Source organism: Ornithodoros turicata, chromosome 2, assembly GCF_037126465.1.
Source record: "Ornithodoros turicata isolate Travis chromosome 2, ASM3712646v1, whole genome shotgun sequence".
NCBI classification, from domain to species: Eukaryota; Metazoa; Arthropoda; class Arachnida; order Ixodida; family Argasidae; genus Ornithodoros; species Ornithodoros turicata.
This window is the reverse complement of record NC_088202.1, coordinates 107,996,149-108,013,147: the sequence shown is the minus strand read 5'-3', so window position 1 is coordinate 108,013,147 and position 16,999 is coordinate 107,996,149. Positions and strand designations below refer to the sequence as shown.

General features: G+C 50.5%; 1 protein-coding gene across 1 annotated transcript; it reads right to left on the bottom strand.

The window, feature by feature from the left end:
* Positions 1 to 1,380: 1,380 nt before the first annotated feature.
* Positions 1,381 to 6,729, bottom strand: LOC135384943 (uncharacterized). The gene is made up of 2 exons (XM_064614124.1): positions 5,159 to 6,729; positions 1,381 to 4,999 (listed from the first exon to the last, which is right to left on the bottom strand). Exons 1-2 carry the CDS (start codon positions 6,727 to 6,729, stop codon positions 1,381 to 1,383), a joined length of 5,190 nt encoding a protein of 1,729 aa, XP_064470194.1.
* Positions 6,730 to 16,999: the final 10,270 nt, after the last annotated feature.

Here is a 16,999-nt window from a genome sequence, read left to right as displayed (position 1 = left end):
ACACCGAACTTGGTCTAGCCTAATAATAAACTAACCAACGTGCTGTTCCGTCGTGTCCGCTCTGCTAAGCCTAACGGCCCAGGGGGGGTTTAAATGCGGCTTCCGTTGGTTAAAACGACGTGGACGGGGATAGAAAACCCGTGAATTTAAGCGGTTTGAGCGGTCGTGTTTTTGAACACTGCATATCATCTTAAGAAGCATTCTCGTTGATTTTCCTCGTTTCGAGAATGTGAATTTCGAGATCGGGGATTTCGCAACCGGAAAGGTCGAGGTCCTCCCCCTGGTACTCCCCTTAGCGAGAGATAGGAGAAATGGATGAGCGCTTGCAAATAGCGTGCACGCTGATGAAGCGGTGTAGACTAGATATTGATTAGGAAGAAGAAGAAAAAGGGGGATAAAGGTTGGAAGCCCTGATACTCTGTTCCCAAAATCACTTTTTTCACAGGCACAGTGCCAGTGAGATACACTTAAGAAAGCGAAATAAGATGGACAGCATTCCACATAGACGACTGTACTGAGCCGGCACACTGCATTCGCAATGTGAATCGATCTGAAACCGTACTGAAGCATGTCGAAAATAAGACTGCCAGCCTTGCTCTGTCCGAGGTCACAACAGCGTACCAGTTAATCCACAACACAAAGGCAATGTGTCATGACACAGTGTTGGTGGTTTGAAAAATAAATGTAGTCCTTAAGGACTACATTTATCTTTGAAACCACCACCAATCATACAGCCACCGTTCTGCGTATGCTCCTCCACTTCTTATGTTTCTGACTTGTTTAATTCTTACTGCTCACGTGTAAAGGGAAATGTTGGGCGCTTGCTTAATCACAGATTCTTCCTATAGAGCTACACAACTCGCCTCCTCAGTTCCTGCTTCATTCGGTAGACGATGGCAAGCCACTCACATTTAAGAAAATACAGCAGTTGCTAGCAGAGAACGGCCGCGACGTGTGCTTGGAAACCCAGCACCCAGCGTTTGACAAGCGTTCGCGTGGCGCCTCTCTGTGAAGAGCAGACGCCGCAGCGCGTGCGTGGGGCACTATAGAGACTAGCCGCGGCGCTCACAAGGACAACTGCGCTTCGACGTGTTAAAAAAGACACTCAAAACATACTTTATACGTCCTCGTTTGACTGCTATTGAAAATTTGCGAAATCCATGATATGGATATCAATGTGTCCTCGTTCGGGGATTGAGAGGACCTTGAACGGTTACTCTGAACGGTGTCCGAACCGTTTCGTTGCGAACCGGTTACTGTTGGGTATTGCAGTGAGGACGCGACCGCTCGTCTTGCTGCCGTTTCGAAAACTGATTTATTCTCGTGAACAATAGCCCCCTGCCCCATCGCGCGCTCATCCTCTTTCCAAGCTCCTCGTCTTTATTCAACACCCTCCCGGGCCGGCGGTGCTCCCAAGTCTGCTTCCATGCGATGGAGCAGTTGAACCGGGCGATAAATGGTCGACCTGTTTGCCAACGTGAGACCGCAACCACGTATCACGCCGTCGCGTCCAAGGACGAGTCTGGTGACGCGACCGAGCTTCCAGAGCATCGGTGGTGTCCCCTTGTCGTGAATGACGACGACATCTCCAAGTCTCAGTTGGGCCTCCGGGTTGGCCTGTGCCATGCCGGATCTCATTTGCAGCAAGTATTCCCTGCGCCATCTTGCCCAGAAGTGCTGTTTCGTCTGCTCTTGGGTCCTCAAGTGACGCTGAAGACCTCTGGTGTCCCTTGGCGGTGCGACAGGGCTGATCCCGGGCAGGGTGGTGGACCTTTTCCCGAGCAAAAGGTGGGATGGCGTGAGAGGTTCGAGGTCAAGTGTGTCCGAGGAGATGTGGGTTAGCGGACGACAGTTGATGATGCTCTCTAATTGGCATAGGGCTGTGGTGAGCTCCTCAAAGTTAAGACGCCGCCTGCCCAAGCAGCGTTTCAGAGCCTCCTTGACGGAACGCACCATCCTCTCCCACCATCCCCCCCACCAGGGTGCCCTTTCAAGGATGAACTTCCACTGAATGTGGTGGTGGGCGGCGAGGTCCTGGACATCGGGGGAGGAGAGGACTGAAAGAAGGCGGGCGGCGTGATGGAAGGTGCGCGCGTTGTCTGCCATAACTAGGGATGGAACCCCCCGTCTGGAGATGAAGCGACGAAAGGCGGCGAGGAAGTGCTGTGTGGTCATTCCGGAGACAAGCTCTAGGTGGACAGCTCTAGTTACTCCGCAGGTGAAGAGCGTGATGTAGGCCTTGTGCTCGGTGCCGTCCTCCCTGGAGACATAAAGAGGTCCGGCGAAATCGACTCCTACGGTGTCGAACGGGAGCGAGGGGGTTAGCCTTTCTCTCGGGAGAGGTGCAACCGGTGCAGTTTCTGGACTGAGACGCCTTCGCCTGCATTGGAGGCACGTATGCAGTGTCCGGCGCACGGCTTGACGTCCCTTCGTCACCCAGTAGCTTTGTCGCAATTCACATAACGTGTCTTGGATCCCGGCATGGTGAAGGCGCATGTGCACGTCCATGATGAGCAGTTCAGTCATGCGATGCTTGCTGGGAAGGAGGATGGGATGTCGAACACGCTCAGTGTCTTCCATTTGTTGCAGGCGGCCACCGACTCGAAGGAGTGAGCTGGTGTCGAGATACGGGTTCAGCGTAAGAATGCTGGAAGACCTGGGAAGCGGGCGCGAGTTTTTTAGATCAGCGATTTCAGTGGCAAATGTCTCCCCTTGAGTACGCTCTACCCAAAGGCGCTCGGCGGAGAGCAGTTCTTGTGCTGAGAGCGGACCGGTGCGCTTGGCGTCTGGGCGACGTAGGTTGGCAACGTAGCGAAGTACGTAGGCTGTGATTCGTAGGAGACGTCTCAGCGAGCTGTAATCTTCCAGCCGAATCAAAGCATCCTGGCCGCTGGTGGCAACGGGCGAACAAACCAGTTTGGACTCCAAGCTGCTGTCGAGGTCTGCCTCTGGCGAGGCGCTGTGGTCGATTCGGTTCGACAGCCAGGGTGGTCCCTTCCACCATGCATTGCTCTCGATGAGGTCCTGTGCCGAGAGACCTCTGGTAAGCAGGTCGGCGGGGTTGTGGGCACCGTCGCAGTGCCTCCATCGTTCTGGGCTGGTTAACTGCCGGATTTCCTCCGTCCGAGCGGCGACGAACTGAGGCCATTTCGAAGGCTCGCTCCTTATCCAGTGCAGGGCAATTAGTGAGTCTGTCCAGAAGGTGGCCCTCGTGACAGCCAAAGATATAGAGTTGCGGATGCGACTAAAGATGCGGGCGGCGAGTAGACAGCCAAGGAGCTCCAGCCGCGGAATCGTCACGGGCTTTAGCGGAGCGACTCGGCTTTTGGCGATGAGAATGTGGGAGTGTATGTCACTGTCTACGCTTGTGCGTGCATAGACCACAACGCCATACGCTCGTAGGCTGGCGTCCGCAAAGAGGTGAAGGTCCAGTAGACAGTCTCGTGACTGTATGGCGCACCTGGGCACCTGTACTTGAGAAAGCAGCGAAAGCCCATGCACCCATTTCCACCACGTGTGCTGCTCCGTGGGTCCCATTGGGACATCCCAGGCCAAGCGTTCCTTCCACAGCATTTGAAAGAGTAGGCGTGCAGTGACTGTGAAGGGCAAGAGTAAGCCGAAAGGGTCATAGAGACGAGAAAACGCCTGCAGTACCGTACGCTTGGTGGGCTGGCTAATCGTGGCGAAATGGTGCACCGTGTCCGTTCGCGCGGATATTGTGTCAGAGCGCCTGTCCCATGACACACCGAGGACGCGAAGCACCGGATCCGTGCAGCCGACGTCATCGTAAGCTGTGCCGTCCTTGAGGAATATGTGCTGGAGATTGGACGAATTTGAGGCCCACTTCCGAATCTCCATTCCGGCGTCTCGGAGGACCTTTCTGATTTCGGAGTACAGATTGACGGCTTCGCTCACGCTTTCGCATCCAATGACGAGGTCGTCCACGTAGAAGCTTCTGCGAAGTCGTGCCGCGGTGGCCGGATACTTGTCGCTAACCGCCTCGAAGTGGTGATGTAAGGTCGCCGCCAACAGAAACGGGCTGGATGAAGCGCCAAAGGGGACCCTAGTCATGCGCCACTCTTGGCATTCAAGATGGAAGTTTGTAGCGGAAGGCAACTCGGTAAGCCACAGGAATCGGAGTGCGTCGCGGTCTTCCGGCCTGATTTGAATCTGCAAGTAAGCCTTTCGTATGTCGGCGGTGAGGATAATGGGGTAGGAACGGAGGGTCAACAGCAGATGAAGTAAGTCACTGTTGATGTTTGCACCCTTCGACAGGACGTCATTCAGCGAAGGCTGGCCCGGAATATGGGACGAAGCGTCAAACACGATTCTTATACTGGTGGTGACTGCATCCTTGCGTATTACGGCGTGGTGAGGTAGGTAATACAGGTTCCTCGGCGGGTCCGGGCCTGTGACAGGTTCCGCGTGGCCCTCTGTGAAATATTCCCGCATAGTTTGATCGTATTGCTGAAGGACGTCGGGCGCCGTCCGGAAACGTCGTAGCTGCGCGCTTAATCTCCTTTCTGCTGTTATCTTGTTGTTGGCTTCTAGAGGGAGTCCAGGCTCTTTTATCGTTAGAGGGACTTCATATCGGTTTTCCTGGAATTTGATGTCTTCCTCGAAAAGGATGCGGTCGGCTTCTCCTGTGTCTTTGCTGGCGGGAGCTGTGATGCCCAGTGCATCAAGCCGCCACATTTCGGTCGGATCTAGAGCAGCGCCTGTTTCGGCGCAGCACAGCAGCGACACAACTGATGACACCCCAACAAGGGAGGCGATGTTGGCAGGCCCTTGGACTGTCCATCCGAAGAGCGTGTCGACCGCAGTCAGGTCGTCGCTTAGTCGAACAATTTTGCCGGATACAAATCGCCAGTAATAATCAGCGCCTACCAGAATGTCGACGTTGTCGGCGTTGTCAGAGGGACAAGAAGTCGGCGCGGGTTCTAGGCCATGATCTTGCAAGAGTGCTGCAACAGTGCCGCCTACTGCAGGGCTGAGGGACCTGCAGATCTCTGGGACCGTGAGAGCGTCCAAGTCCTGGGACTCGTGTAGTCAGCTGAGAGAGAGGCTGACCTTAGCGCACGTATGACGTGCAGAACGTCGTGTCGAGCCGAAGGAAAAGATCGCCAGATCTTCGGAACCCTGCACTTCGCACCCTAACCTTCGTGTCAGGTCCTCTGTTACAAAGGTTCGTTGGCTTCCGTTGTCTAATAGTACTCTGACCCAGAGTGTTCCTGCCGGTCCAGAGGCTTCTGCCACAGCGGTCTGCAGGTACGTCACGATGCCCTGTGCAGACGTAGCCATCGACTGAACATCTTGCGAAATCGCTTCCGCGATTCCGACGGCGCTGACGTTACTGCGTGGGCTGGGCTGAATGTCGCAAAGCGACGTAAGATGCTGCCCATTGCACTTTCCACAGGTCAAGCTTGCGGACGACCGACATTGGCGAGCGTGATGGTAGCGCTTGGCACAGCGAAAGCAACGGCGGGCCGCTAGGAGACTTCGACGTTTGTCTTCTGGAGCTGTCGGAGCTGGACACGCTGCAACTGAGTGCCCGGTATCACGGCACAGGACGCACGGTGCGGGGGGACTACTCGTTTGTGCGTCACGCACAGGCTCCTCTGGAGCTGTGGCAGTCGGAAGAGCCGCGGCTGACGGAAGGGGCACACTGTCGCCATTTTCTGGATCCTTGTGAACGGGTCGGTGTCGATGGAGCGCGGCCTCCTCCCTGGCTTCAATCTGGATGGCCAAGAACTGAAGAAGGGCGTCCACGTCTTGGCTCATTGTTGATGCTCTAGTAGGGGAGTCCCCACTACTCGCAGCCTCGGTCTCCCTTCCTTCTTGGGACACCGTCGACATCCTCGTTGGGGGGTCTCCGCATACGGGGTCTCTGTTCGCAACTTCGGCTTCCCTTCCTTTCTGCCGAAACTGAACAAACAGCTCGGCGGGTAAACACCGCGTGACAACCCTGTAGAGGATGACGCCGTAGCTGCTTCGAGGGATCGACAGGGCTTCCAGGGCTCGCATGTGCCGGGATACGTCGTCGTACAAGTTCCGCAGGGAACCCACCTCTGTGGCACTGTGTACTGGGCGGAGTGATAGCAATTTATCAATATGCTCCGCGGCTAAAAGATCCGGGCGACCAAATCGTCGCTTGAGGACAGCGATGGCACTCTCGTAGTTGTTTCCGGTGAGACCAATTCCATCAATTGCTCGCTTGGCATCGTCCGTGACATACGACAGAAGATACTTGAATTTCTCGATGGCAGCGAGGGAACTGCAGCTGTGGATCGTAGCCTCGAAGTGCTCCCAAAACCGAGCCCAATCTTGCAGCTTGCCTCCGAACTTCGGGATTTGCAGTTTAGGCAATGAAACACTTCGGGAAGTTGGGGCTACATAGGAACCGCCGGTCGTTCCTGCTGTACCAGCCGCTTGCGAGGCGAGCCTAAGCGCTCGCCGGGCTCTGGTAATGGCGGCATCGAGCTCCTGCTCGCGCTCCAGAACTGAGTTCAACTCCTCATCGTACCCGTCGTCGCTTGTTACTGCCAGGATTTGCTGGTCGTATTCCTGAAGTGTAGCTCTGCGAGCGATGAGGTATTCCAGGTCCACTTCAACATCTTCTGCTGAGAGGGTTGCGGAGGCCAGCAGCCCGCGAAGATGGGCGGTGGTGCGGGTGACTGCTGCTCGGGTCCCCGCTCGTTTCCGTTTAAGGTTGTCCAGGTCGTCTGGCATGGCAGAGAGCGGTGCCTCCCGGGTTTCGGCACCAAAGTGTTGGGTATTGCAGTGAGGACGCGACCGCTCGTCTTGCTGCCGTTTCGAAAACTGATTTATTCTCGTGAACTATAGCCCCCTGCCCCATCGCGCGCTCATCCTCTTTCCAAGCTCCTCGTCTTTATTCAACAGTTACCGCTATTATTTTTCCCGGTTCTGCTCCAGTTCGGGTTCAATAGTGTCATGAAAATTTCTGTTCGGGTTCGGTTCGAGAGCCTGCTCTTGATGGTCTTGAATTGTAGATTATATTAGAAGTAGAAAAAAAAAATGGAAGCGTAGGTCGCACTGGTTCGACCAGCTGTTCCATGACGCTTGATGTGTGAAAGCATTGAGTGATGCAATGCCATGAATTATGTTAGTCAGGGTCGCCAAATGTTGTTCGAAATCTCGGTGAAAGTTCTGCTAGAGGTAGGTGATGCATCTTATTATTTTCGTTGCTATTTTTTGTAACAAAAAGAATGTGATCAAAACGGGTTAATTAAAGAATGGGCTTTTTATTTAAGTGAGTATTAATTTAAACGACAATTTGATTCTTTTCGGCTATAAAAATGGGTAACGTGAAAAAATGTTGCGTGTCTTACGTATAGCCATAATTTTGTCAGAAACCATACACGTCACCGTGACCGCTGGTTTCCCATAGTTTTGTAGTAATACATATTCCTATCACTCCTAGGGATGCTCTCTCTGCTTTATTACACACGCGAGAGGAAAAGAAACAATATTACCCAGTGCCTCTTGTCTGCTTGATAGTTCCCCTCCCCCAGCTTTTACGTATATCTGTTACCGTTATGCACCCAGCCTGCTCGCCGGCATCAGCCCCCTTTCGTCATCGCGTCTTTATATATATGTGTGTGCGTCCGCATATAGGTTTCGAAATTTTTTCCTTAACGAAAATCAATAAGTAAAGAAATAAGTTTTGAAAGAAATAGTTACCTTCTACACAACTCACACCTGGTGAGTCACCTCATGAGCCTCACAAAAGTAATATGATCTGTCTTCCCCATTCTCCATGTATGACATTTGTTCCTGTTATTATGCACTGTAAGCTGTCTTGCTTTTCTGTGATTTGGTTGTTCACTTTTCATTCACTCTTTCCTACTATATATTCATATATTCCACTGGGTGGTTATTTTTTTTTTTTTTCAGTGATGAAGATTTCATCAGATTCTGCACGAAAGCTCGTCATTAAAACTACGAGGGTGGTTCCATAAGTTTCCGGCCCGAGGTAGAAAATGCGATTAAGGACGCGTGGCGCCATCTGTTGGAGAGCCGGAGCACCACCCTCGACCCTCTCCATGCTTTTGTCGGTTGGAGAGCGGCATTTCAAACAGCCAGGGTGCACTCTTCAGTTAAAATGGAAAAAATCGAGTACCGCGCTGTGATAAAATTCTTGACAAAAGATGGACTTTCGCCTAAAGAAATTAAAGCGCGACTGGACAACGTGTACAGGGAAGCCTCTCCATCGTACACAACGGTAAAAGACTGGGCTAAGCAGTTTCGACTGGGGCGAGAGTCCATTGAAGATGATACACGCGATGGTCGTCCAGTGGAAGTGGTGACACAAGAAAATTTGTCTCTTGTCGAGGAGGAAGTGCTGAGCGACAGGCGTCTGAAGGTGAAGGAAATCTAAGAAAGGCTGGGGCTTTCCAAAACAACCGGTTTTCGCATCATCGGCGAGGGCCTTCACATGAAAAATGTCAGTGCGAGATGGGTGCCACGACGTCTCTCGTCGGTTCAAAAGCAACAGCGCGTCGTCTGTGGCAATGAGTTTTTGGAGCTCTGTCAAGAGAACGAAGAACAAGTATTGAAGTCAATTGTCACAGGGGATGCTCTAGTATGATCCCCTTTCGAAAAAAGAGTCGATGGAATGGCGCAAACCAGGTGAAGCACCCCCAAGAAAAGCCAAGGTCACACAATCCACAAAGAAGATAATGGCGACAATATTTTGGGGTTGTCATGGGATCCTCCTCATCGACCTCAAAGAGAGGAACACCACTTAACGACTTATTATGCTTCACTCCTGCACCGACTGCGAGACGCCATCAAGGAAAAGAGGCGCGGCAGGTTGAGTCGAGGTGTCCGGTTGCTCCAGGACAGTGCCCCTGTCCACACGGCTTCTGTTGCCAAGGCTGCACTGAAGGAGTGCGGCTTCGAAGAAATCCACCACCCACCCTAAAGTCCAGACTTGGCACCGAGTGACTACTTCCTGTTCTCAAACTTGAAAAGGGATCTCAGAGGACGGAGATTTCAAAACGATAGTGAGATGCAAGAGGCAGTTTTCCAGCATTTTGCGGACAAAACTTCGGACTATTTTTTCAAGGGTATAAGAATTCTGGTTGAAAGGTGTCAAAAGTGTATCGAAGTTAAGGGTGACCATGTCGAAAAGTGATACACTTGTTTCGTCTCTATGGCTATTAAAAGTTGGTCAGGCCGGAAACTTATGGAACCACCCTCGTAGATGCTTCTAACCGTTTGAATTTTATTCTGAGTACCTCCGTCGTAGACTTGACGACATTTTCGTATTTTGTCTAAAAGTTGTGTGGGTGCAGATATTATCAGTAACACATGTGTCTGCAAAATTCATAAATTCTAATGAATTTATGAATTTTGCAAACACATGTTTAGGACATTTTTAAAATTCGATTCTAGAACCCGTGACCTAGCACCATTGAGCAACCGACATTCTTTTGGCATGTAGCCTTGCATAGAGTTGATCCAACGGTGGTTCTGCGGGTGCCGGGTGTAATATGTCTCTTCAAGGTACATTAATTAATCGGAGGCATACCAATATCGCTTTTACTGCTCAGTTTCGTTACCGCTTGCGACACGTGGACTCACCAAGCTGACGTGACTGTGCTGACTTGGACGATCTGGAACACCTCCTTCGTTTTCTTTTTCTATCACATCACATCACATTACATCACATCCATTGCGCGCACTACCAACCTTTCAGGACTACACCTAGTGTGTGTATAAACAAGCTAGACTCTGGACCTCTCACGACGACGTAACTGCTTGGTACGTGGTCAAATCCACCTCGCCAACACGCCGACTTATAAGCCCCGCGTACCTCTTTCAACAATGTGTCCTACGTTGTGAACCCTCCTTTACAGTGAACCCTTTATTACTTTTCGATTATCGTTTTATTGCGCCGAATTCCACTGGTCGCTGTATGCAGAAAATGGGGTGAAGCTGATATAAACCATTTAAGAATAAAACGTTGAAAAGCAAATTTCAAAAAAATCCAACTTCTAAAATAAAATCTTAATAATAGATCACGTATATATCCACGGCGTCAAAATGAACCCGGAAAAGTAAACTTCGCAAAATCAACACTTATAACACAACACACGAAATAAGTCTGCCAAAATCCGCCCACTCTGATTGGTGATCAGCGGAAGCTGCCTACATCCGCGTTGGAATATAGTACGCTCTTCACTCTTGGAATGAACTTGAACGCCAACTTTCAACGCCATGACTACGTTCTCGAAAAGTCGGAAAGTGCTTCCGGATTGTAGGAATGGCCTCGTTCACAGCGCAACACAGGACTATGTGAGGCTGTGAGCTATGCCTGTATTCATACGCGTCGTCCTGTGCATGCACAAACTGGATATTTCGATATTCCTCAGCTATCATGGGAAGAATCATGCTTAATTATGGTACAAATATGAATAACAGACGTTAATATGGCAAGTTTCGTCACCCATAAAGTAACGTACGACGGAGAACCACCCTATAGGCTTCAGTATGATTTATTTTGGCTGTGTATATTTCGGGCGTGGATTTTTAGATGGTTTAGTTCAGCTGATGAATTTGACGGGTTTGAAGTTTAAGCGTGGATTTTTAATGTTTTAATTGGAAGCGTTTATTTCAGCATGCACCACAGAAAATCTTGTATTGGCTTGAACGTGTATGTTACACTGGTCGTTTCAGTGCAACGTGCGCCGCGTTTCAGGAAAGTCTTCCGTTAGCGCTTCGTTTGCTTCTACAGTCAAGTCACGCATACCGGCTCTCTACACTGCGCTGCACGAAAACGACCAGCGGAATTCGCCATCAGTGATCCTGCACCATTATTTTCCTCACCATAACGACCCTCAAGTTATGCCAATACGCATTATCGTTCCCTCATACAGCATGTCGTAATGAATAAACTAGCTATTTATTCTGTAGAAAAAAAAAGAGATATTTAAATAGTATGCTTTCGTAATTACAGAATTCAATGACGCTGTAGCGTTCACGGAAGCCTTCGGAAGAGTGGGTTTCTTTACTTGATGAGTTTGTGATGACCGTCTCAATTTTGAAGCAGTGTAGCGCAACCGAGATGGGTCCCTTCTCGTTTCCGCCTAGAGCTCTATTTTTCTTCAGCTGAGGTGCTTTTTCGAGAGGGCCATCTGGCAACCACAGCGGAGCTATGCTCAGTAGGCACTAACTCGTTCACCGGAAAGAATAAACTCTCGTTATTCTCATATCTAAGTTGGGGTGTCTTCTTCGCTGCGGCACCCTCAGTGTGCGACAGCTTGTGCCTTTCAATGCGAGGAAAAGAAGAAAAGGCGTAAGAAGTGCAGGGTGAACATTAACGACCGTTGTCGTTTGGACCATTTCATGTTGGACATTCTCGCGACATCAATTTGCGACTTACTGCCGCAAGAATCTAGGTCGGAAAATCGGGCAGAACGCAGCTTTATGAACATGCCACGGAATGAGCCTCTACACATGCTGTATAGGTATAATATAGAAAAGCTGCGAAAAATGCACCCCCAATAACCTACGAGAAGCAAGCTCTGCGACAACGGCAGAAGGGCAAGGGCACAGGTGGGCTGGTTCATAATGACAAAGAAGATAAAACCTCGAGACAATGGAGGACTAAAGACGACACACAAAAGACGTATTCTATTGCATGTATCGCAGTTCGTTTTTACGCATGGTTTTACATAGACCTGTCTCCACGCAAAAATTTCGAGGTCACTAATGATGCATCGTCTTTTCGAACATAACAAGGGTGTAAAGAAAAGGAAGAGGAACATCGCGTGCACTACTCACTGCCATCGTCATCAGCTTAGGTTCTCGGTTGGCAAACGTTAAACCGTCATCCACCCCTTACGGACGTCTCCCGTTTCCTTTTGTTACATTGGTGCCGAAACCCGAGAACCCGATCCACATACGAAGCAAAGAGAGCAGGAGCTACAGGGCGTGATGGCCTCATTACCCGTAACATCATGGAGGCTTTACAGCAACTGGAGGTAATACGTAAGCATCGCCATTCCATACGTTTGAACGTCTTAGGCCTGATCGCGCGCATCGATGCGCTCTTACACGAGAGTTCTGGTGGCAAGTGTCTCGTGGAAAACCTGAAGGTACTGGATCGATGGTACTCAGAACTGCAGCACCTGGATGAGGATATTTTGGCTGTAGTCGACCTAGATGAAATAGACAACGAAATGTCAGACTGCGGTGTTTATCTCGAGATGGTCATTTCTGCGAAAGTAAGTGCAAGCCATCATCTGGATCGCTGCAGCATTGTTTTGCCGACGTCAACGACATACAGGTTGACCGCAAGTCAAGCCGAGCGAAGCAGCCTTCCCCGATCAAACATTCAACCAAGCCCGACGCCTCTCTCGCACCAGGCGCCTTCCGAAATCTCGTCCTTGTGTACCAGCACAATACGAAGGCCCCAAGAAGGAAATGCGGAGCCTGGTGTACAGATCTCAAATGATAGCATTGCCGGAGAAGGGCACGACGTGCTTGACGGCTCGGGCCGGAATTCTGAGAACGCCGGAGCTTCCGAGCCTGGCTTCGTGGTTTCTGTGCACTCTGCTACATCGGAACCGCAAATTCCGTCTACTTTAAGCTCTGGACCACGAGAGGACCGAGGACTAGAAAAGCGCCCGAGTCCTTCCCCGGAGTTCCCCGCGAACAGCCCATCTGACTCCAACTACTCTGTACGTGACCCATCAGAAGATTTCAAAGGTACGGCCATAATAATCCGTGCCAGTCGCAGACCAGCCGATGGCTTGAGGGTTTCTTCCTGCTCACCTGTTGCAAGTGCGTGCGCCACGCTCAGTCCCATCACAGCACCGCCGTCAGGCTTCTTTATTCGCTGCTGTGCACATACTGGCTGCGCCCGCGATGACGGTCCCAGTGGGTTAATGTGTAAGACGTTTCTCGCTGTGCGAGTATCTGTGCTCGTCTTCGAGCCGGACTGAGGCGCACCGACTCCGTGCTCCACGCCATTTCAGGACACTGTGCACCTCACCCTCACCTGACCTTACTTCCACGCATCGTCTGCGGCGGGGAAGTGTAAAGAAAAGGAAGAGGAACATCGCGGGCACTATCCACTGCCGTCGTCATCAGCTTAGGTTCTCGGTTGGCGGTTGGCACATTGAACTTTCATCCACCTCTTACGGACGTCTCCCGTTTCTCTTTTGTTACACAGGGTATTGTAAAGGTGTGTGATAATGGTTGAAAAATTCTGTTTCTGACACCACTAAGAATACCAATTGTTTTTTTCAAAGCAAACAACAGGAAAATGCCCAACGTCCTCTATATTTTTTAACAACTTTATTTTGGCCTTGGAGAGTGGGGAGTTTCATCGCCACAGGCCATACTCTACTCCATTCCTGGTGGGAATGGGGTGAATAAAATAACGAGCCCGTTCACAATAACGATTGAAGTCCGATGGTGTCCAGAAATGTCAGAAGAGCTTTGAGCGCAGAGTGTTGCTGTGCTGGATTGGTCCAGGGACCAAGCAATTTCGATAGGGAGAAAGGGCGAGAGTCCAGCTGACGAAGAGACTCGGAGAGTGTGGTTCGGGAAGGTTGGTAGTGAGGGCAATGAAGAAGAATATGCTCCAGATCCTCAAGAGCACCACAGTGGCAGCAGGTGGGAGAGTCAACTTGTCTCAAGCTGTAACGCCACTTAGCTGTAAAGGCCACATCGAGGCGCATTCGGTGGATTAATGCAGCATCTTGACGAGAGGTGTTTCGTGGCATGCGGAAAGCGAGCGTTGGATCAACTCTGCTCAAGATAGAGGGGGGAAGAATGTCGGTTGTCCATTGGCGGGAAGCCAAGGGTGTCACTAGGCGTCGCAGAATTGAACGGCGGTCTCCTCTCAGCAGAAAAATACTGGTCCGTTTCCGACACGAGAGTGCTGCTTCTGCGGCGCTGTCGGCCTGCTCGTTCCCCACGACACCACATTGGGCTGGAACCCACTGGAGAACTAGCCTGTGGCCTGCTGCGTAGATAGTGTGGTAAGCCATTAACACATCTGTGACTAGGGGTGCGGATGGGCTAAGTTATATGCCGGAATTTTCAATTGCTTGAAGTGCAGATTTGGAGTCTGTAAAGACTGCCCATTCCCGGGGTGTAAAATCAGCGATGTGTTGTAGAAAGAAAAGGATGGCATAGCGTTCCGCAGCTGTGGAGGAGGTTGGATGTGAAAGGCGTCTTCCGTGCACTACGCCTTCGGATGGTATGACGAATGCTGAGGCGGACTTGTTGTTTCGGGATGCGCCATCGGTATATGCTGCCGTAAACGTAGAAAATTTCTCGTCTACCAGAGCATGAAAATGGGCTCGGCGGACTTGAGAGGGGAACTGATCTCTTCTTTCCAGAAGGTTTGGGAGGCGTACAAAAGTGGGCGGTACCGGTAGAGACCAGGGGGCTTCCGGCGGTATAGTGTCCTTAGTTATGATGCCAGTGAGAGTCTGGCGTGTCATCTGCGCTACTCGATAGAAGTCGCTTTCAGGGCGGTATCGAATTTTCCTGAGGAGCGGGTGGCGGGGAATGTGAGCACGCAAACGGATGTAGTGCCGAGCCGCTTCCCGTTCACGGAAACCTCAATCGGGAGCTCACCAGCTTCAGCCAGTACTTGCCGTGTTTCAGCCATTCTTGGAACTCCGAGGAATCGACGAAGGCTTCGAGCAAACAGGGACCGAAGTATATTTAATGAAGTTGTTGATATCCTGTGCAGAACAGGAAGGCTGTAAAGCACAGTTGCCCTCACCAATGCCGCGTGAACCGCGAGCAGGGAACGCTGATCACAGCCCCATCCTGAGCAAGAAAGATGTTGAATTGCGGGGAGCAATCGCTGCACTTTAGTTTCAAGGTGTTTAATGTGCCGAGCCCAGCGCAAGTCCGAGTCGATTACCACGCCAAGGAAGCGGTGAAAGCGTACTGGTTCAAGCTTCTTTGTACCAAGCCAAAGAGGGAAATTGGCCATAGCTTTACGCGTGAAAGGGAGCTCGACACACTTTTCGGGTGAAAGGTCCATCCCAAGGTGCGTGAGGTACGTATGGATATTGTTTAAAGCGAGCTGGCAGGCGGCGCTGGAGAGCTGGGCGTGATTTTCCTACCGTCCAAAGGGCGACGTCATCTGCATACACGGAAAACGACACTTTGCGCGGAATTACTGATTGTAGGCCGGCCATCACCACGTTAAAGAGTGTCGGGCTGAGAATGCTTCCTTGGGGGACTCCTTGAGGAACAGGATGCTGAGGGCTTTGGCCTTGGGGCGTACGGACAGCGACAGTTCGGTCCGTAAGGAAGTCTTAGAGCCAGATGAAGAGCCGACCGGATACTCCAAACGAGCGCAAGGCGTGCAGCACACAAATGTGCGAGACGGTATCATATGCGCGCTTGATGTCGAGGAAAACCGATCGGACGATCCGTCGATGGGCACGAGCATGTTGAACTGTAGAGACTAGGTCGAGAACTTAATCCATGGCGCTTCGGGGGCGACGAAATCCAGCCATTTCGTGAGGGAATGCACGTTGTTTTTCGAGCCACCAGTCGAGGCGATGCAGAACCATTCTCTCCATCAGTTTCCCCATACAGCTTGTCAGGCTGACAGGGCGAAAGGAGGATAAGGCATTTGGGGGCTTGCCTGGTTTCAGGATGGGAACAACCAATGCCTCCTTCCATGCATGTGGTAAAAATCCTTGTTGCCAAGACGTATACGTGACCGCCCGTCAAGGTTTCGTAGGGCGGCATAGGTGATTTTATCGGGTCCGGTGGACGAGCCGGCGTTCACTAGCTTCAACGCTGCCTTTAGCTCGATTAGTGTGAAGTCGTGGTCCATAACTTCTGGGGGACGGGGCCGGTCTTGGTGAAGTTCAGCCGTCAAACTGTGGACAAAACTGCGGTGTAGTGGCGTGGTCGAGACGGTGAAAGGTGGTGGCAAAACTTACGCCAACGCTTCCTGTCCTCGTTCTTAAGTTCTCGTGTTACTTTAGCTTTCATCCGGCGGTATTCCACAATGTCCGTAAGTTGCCCTGTCCGACGAGCCATTCTTTCTGCTCGGCGACGTAATGCTCTAAGATGGTTAATTGCTGGGGAATGACCGACATGTCATGTCGACAGAGTATATTTTTTTAAATAATCAAACTCAAACTCTGTTATCGAATTCAACAAAGCAGACGTATAGTTCAAATGTAGGATTTAATATCTTTCAATGGCTCACGCAATAATTCTTGGGATGTTGAAAAACAACATCCAATTCTTTTTTTTAACTCTTTTCATCTTTTCATTTTCCTTTCATTTCATCTCACTTCCTTTGCGGAAGTAGCAGAATTCATCAGGTGACGAATTCAATATCTTCCGTCTTTTTTTCTATAATCAAACTCAAACTCAACTCTTTGGATGTTGATGTTGACGAAAAGAATAAAGGGAGAGATTGAGTTCGTCAGACGACAAATTCTGCTACTCCCATATAAACAAAAGAAAAAAAAAAAGGAAAATAGAAAAGAAAAACCTGCCACTTTCACGATGACTATCGGCTAAAGGCCAAATCACCGTTTAACACGGCGCACAAGCGCTGACAATGCGGCATACCTCTTGTCAGGTGGCCAAGGACCCAGCGCTTTTATACGATGTCAAAGTTGCGGTTTTCCAGTCTGTCGAGAGCAGATTTCATGGTAGCCCGTTTGAGATGTGTATCTGGATGTGTGCCTTCTTTCGATGACTGAGCTACGCCGGTGGATTAATACGTTTAGAGAAGATATAGTACACAAAAATCAAAATACTATTCCACACACACAAAGTTAGGAAGTACAAGAATAATAGCTATTTAGTGATGATGATGACCGTCAGTACACCATTACAATGCGTTACAGAACTAATGCCACAAACTGACAAGCGAGGGCGGATCCATACACACAATGTTGGTAAACTTGTGCAAGAAAGGTAGTGTGCGTCATTAGAACTTCAAGGAACTGATGCCGCAAACTGAGTGGAG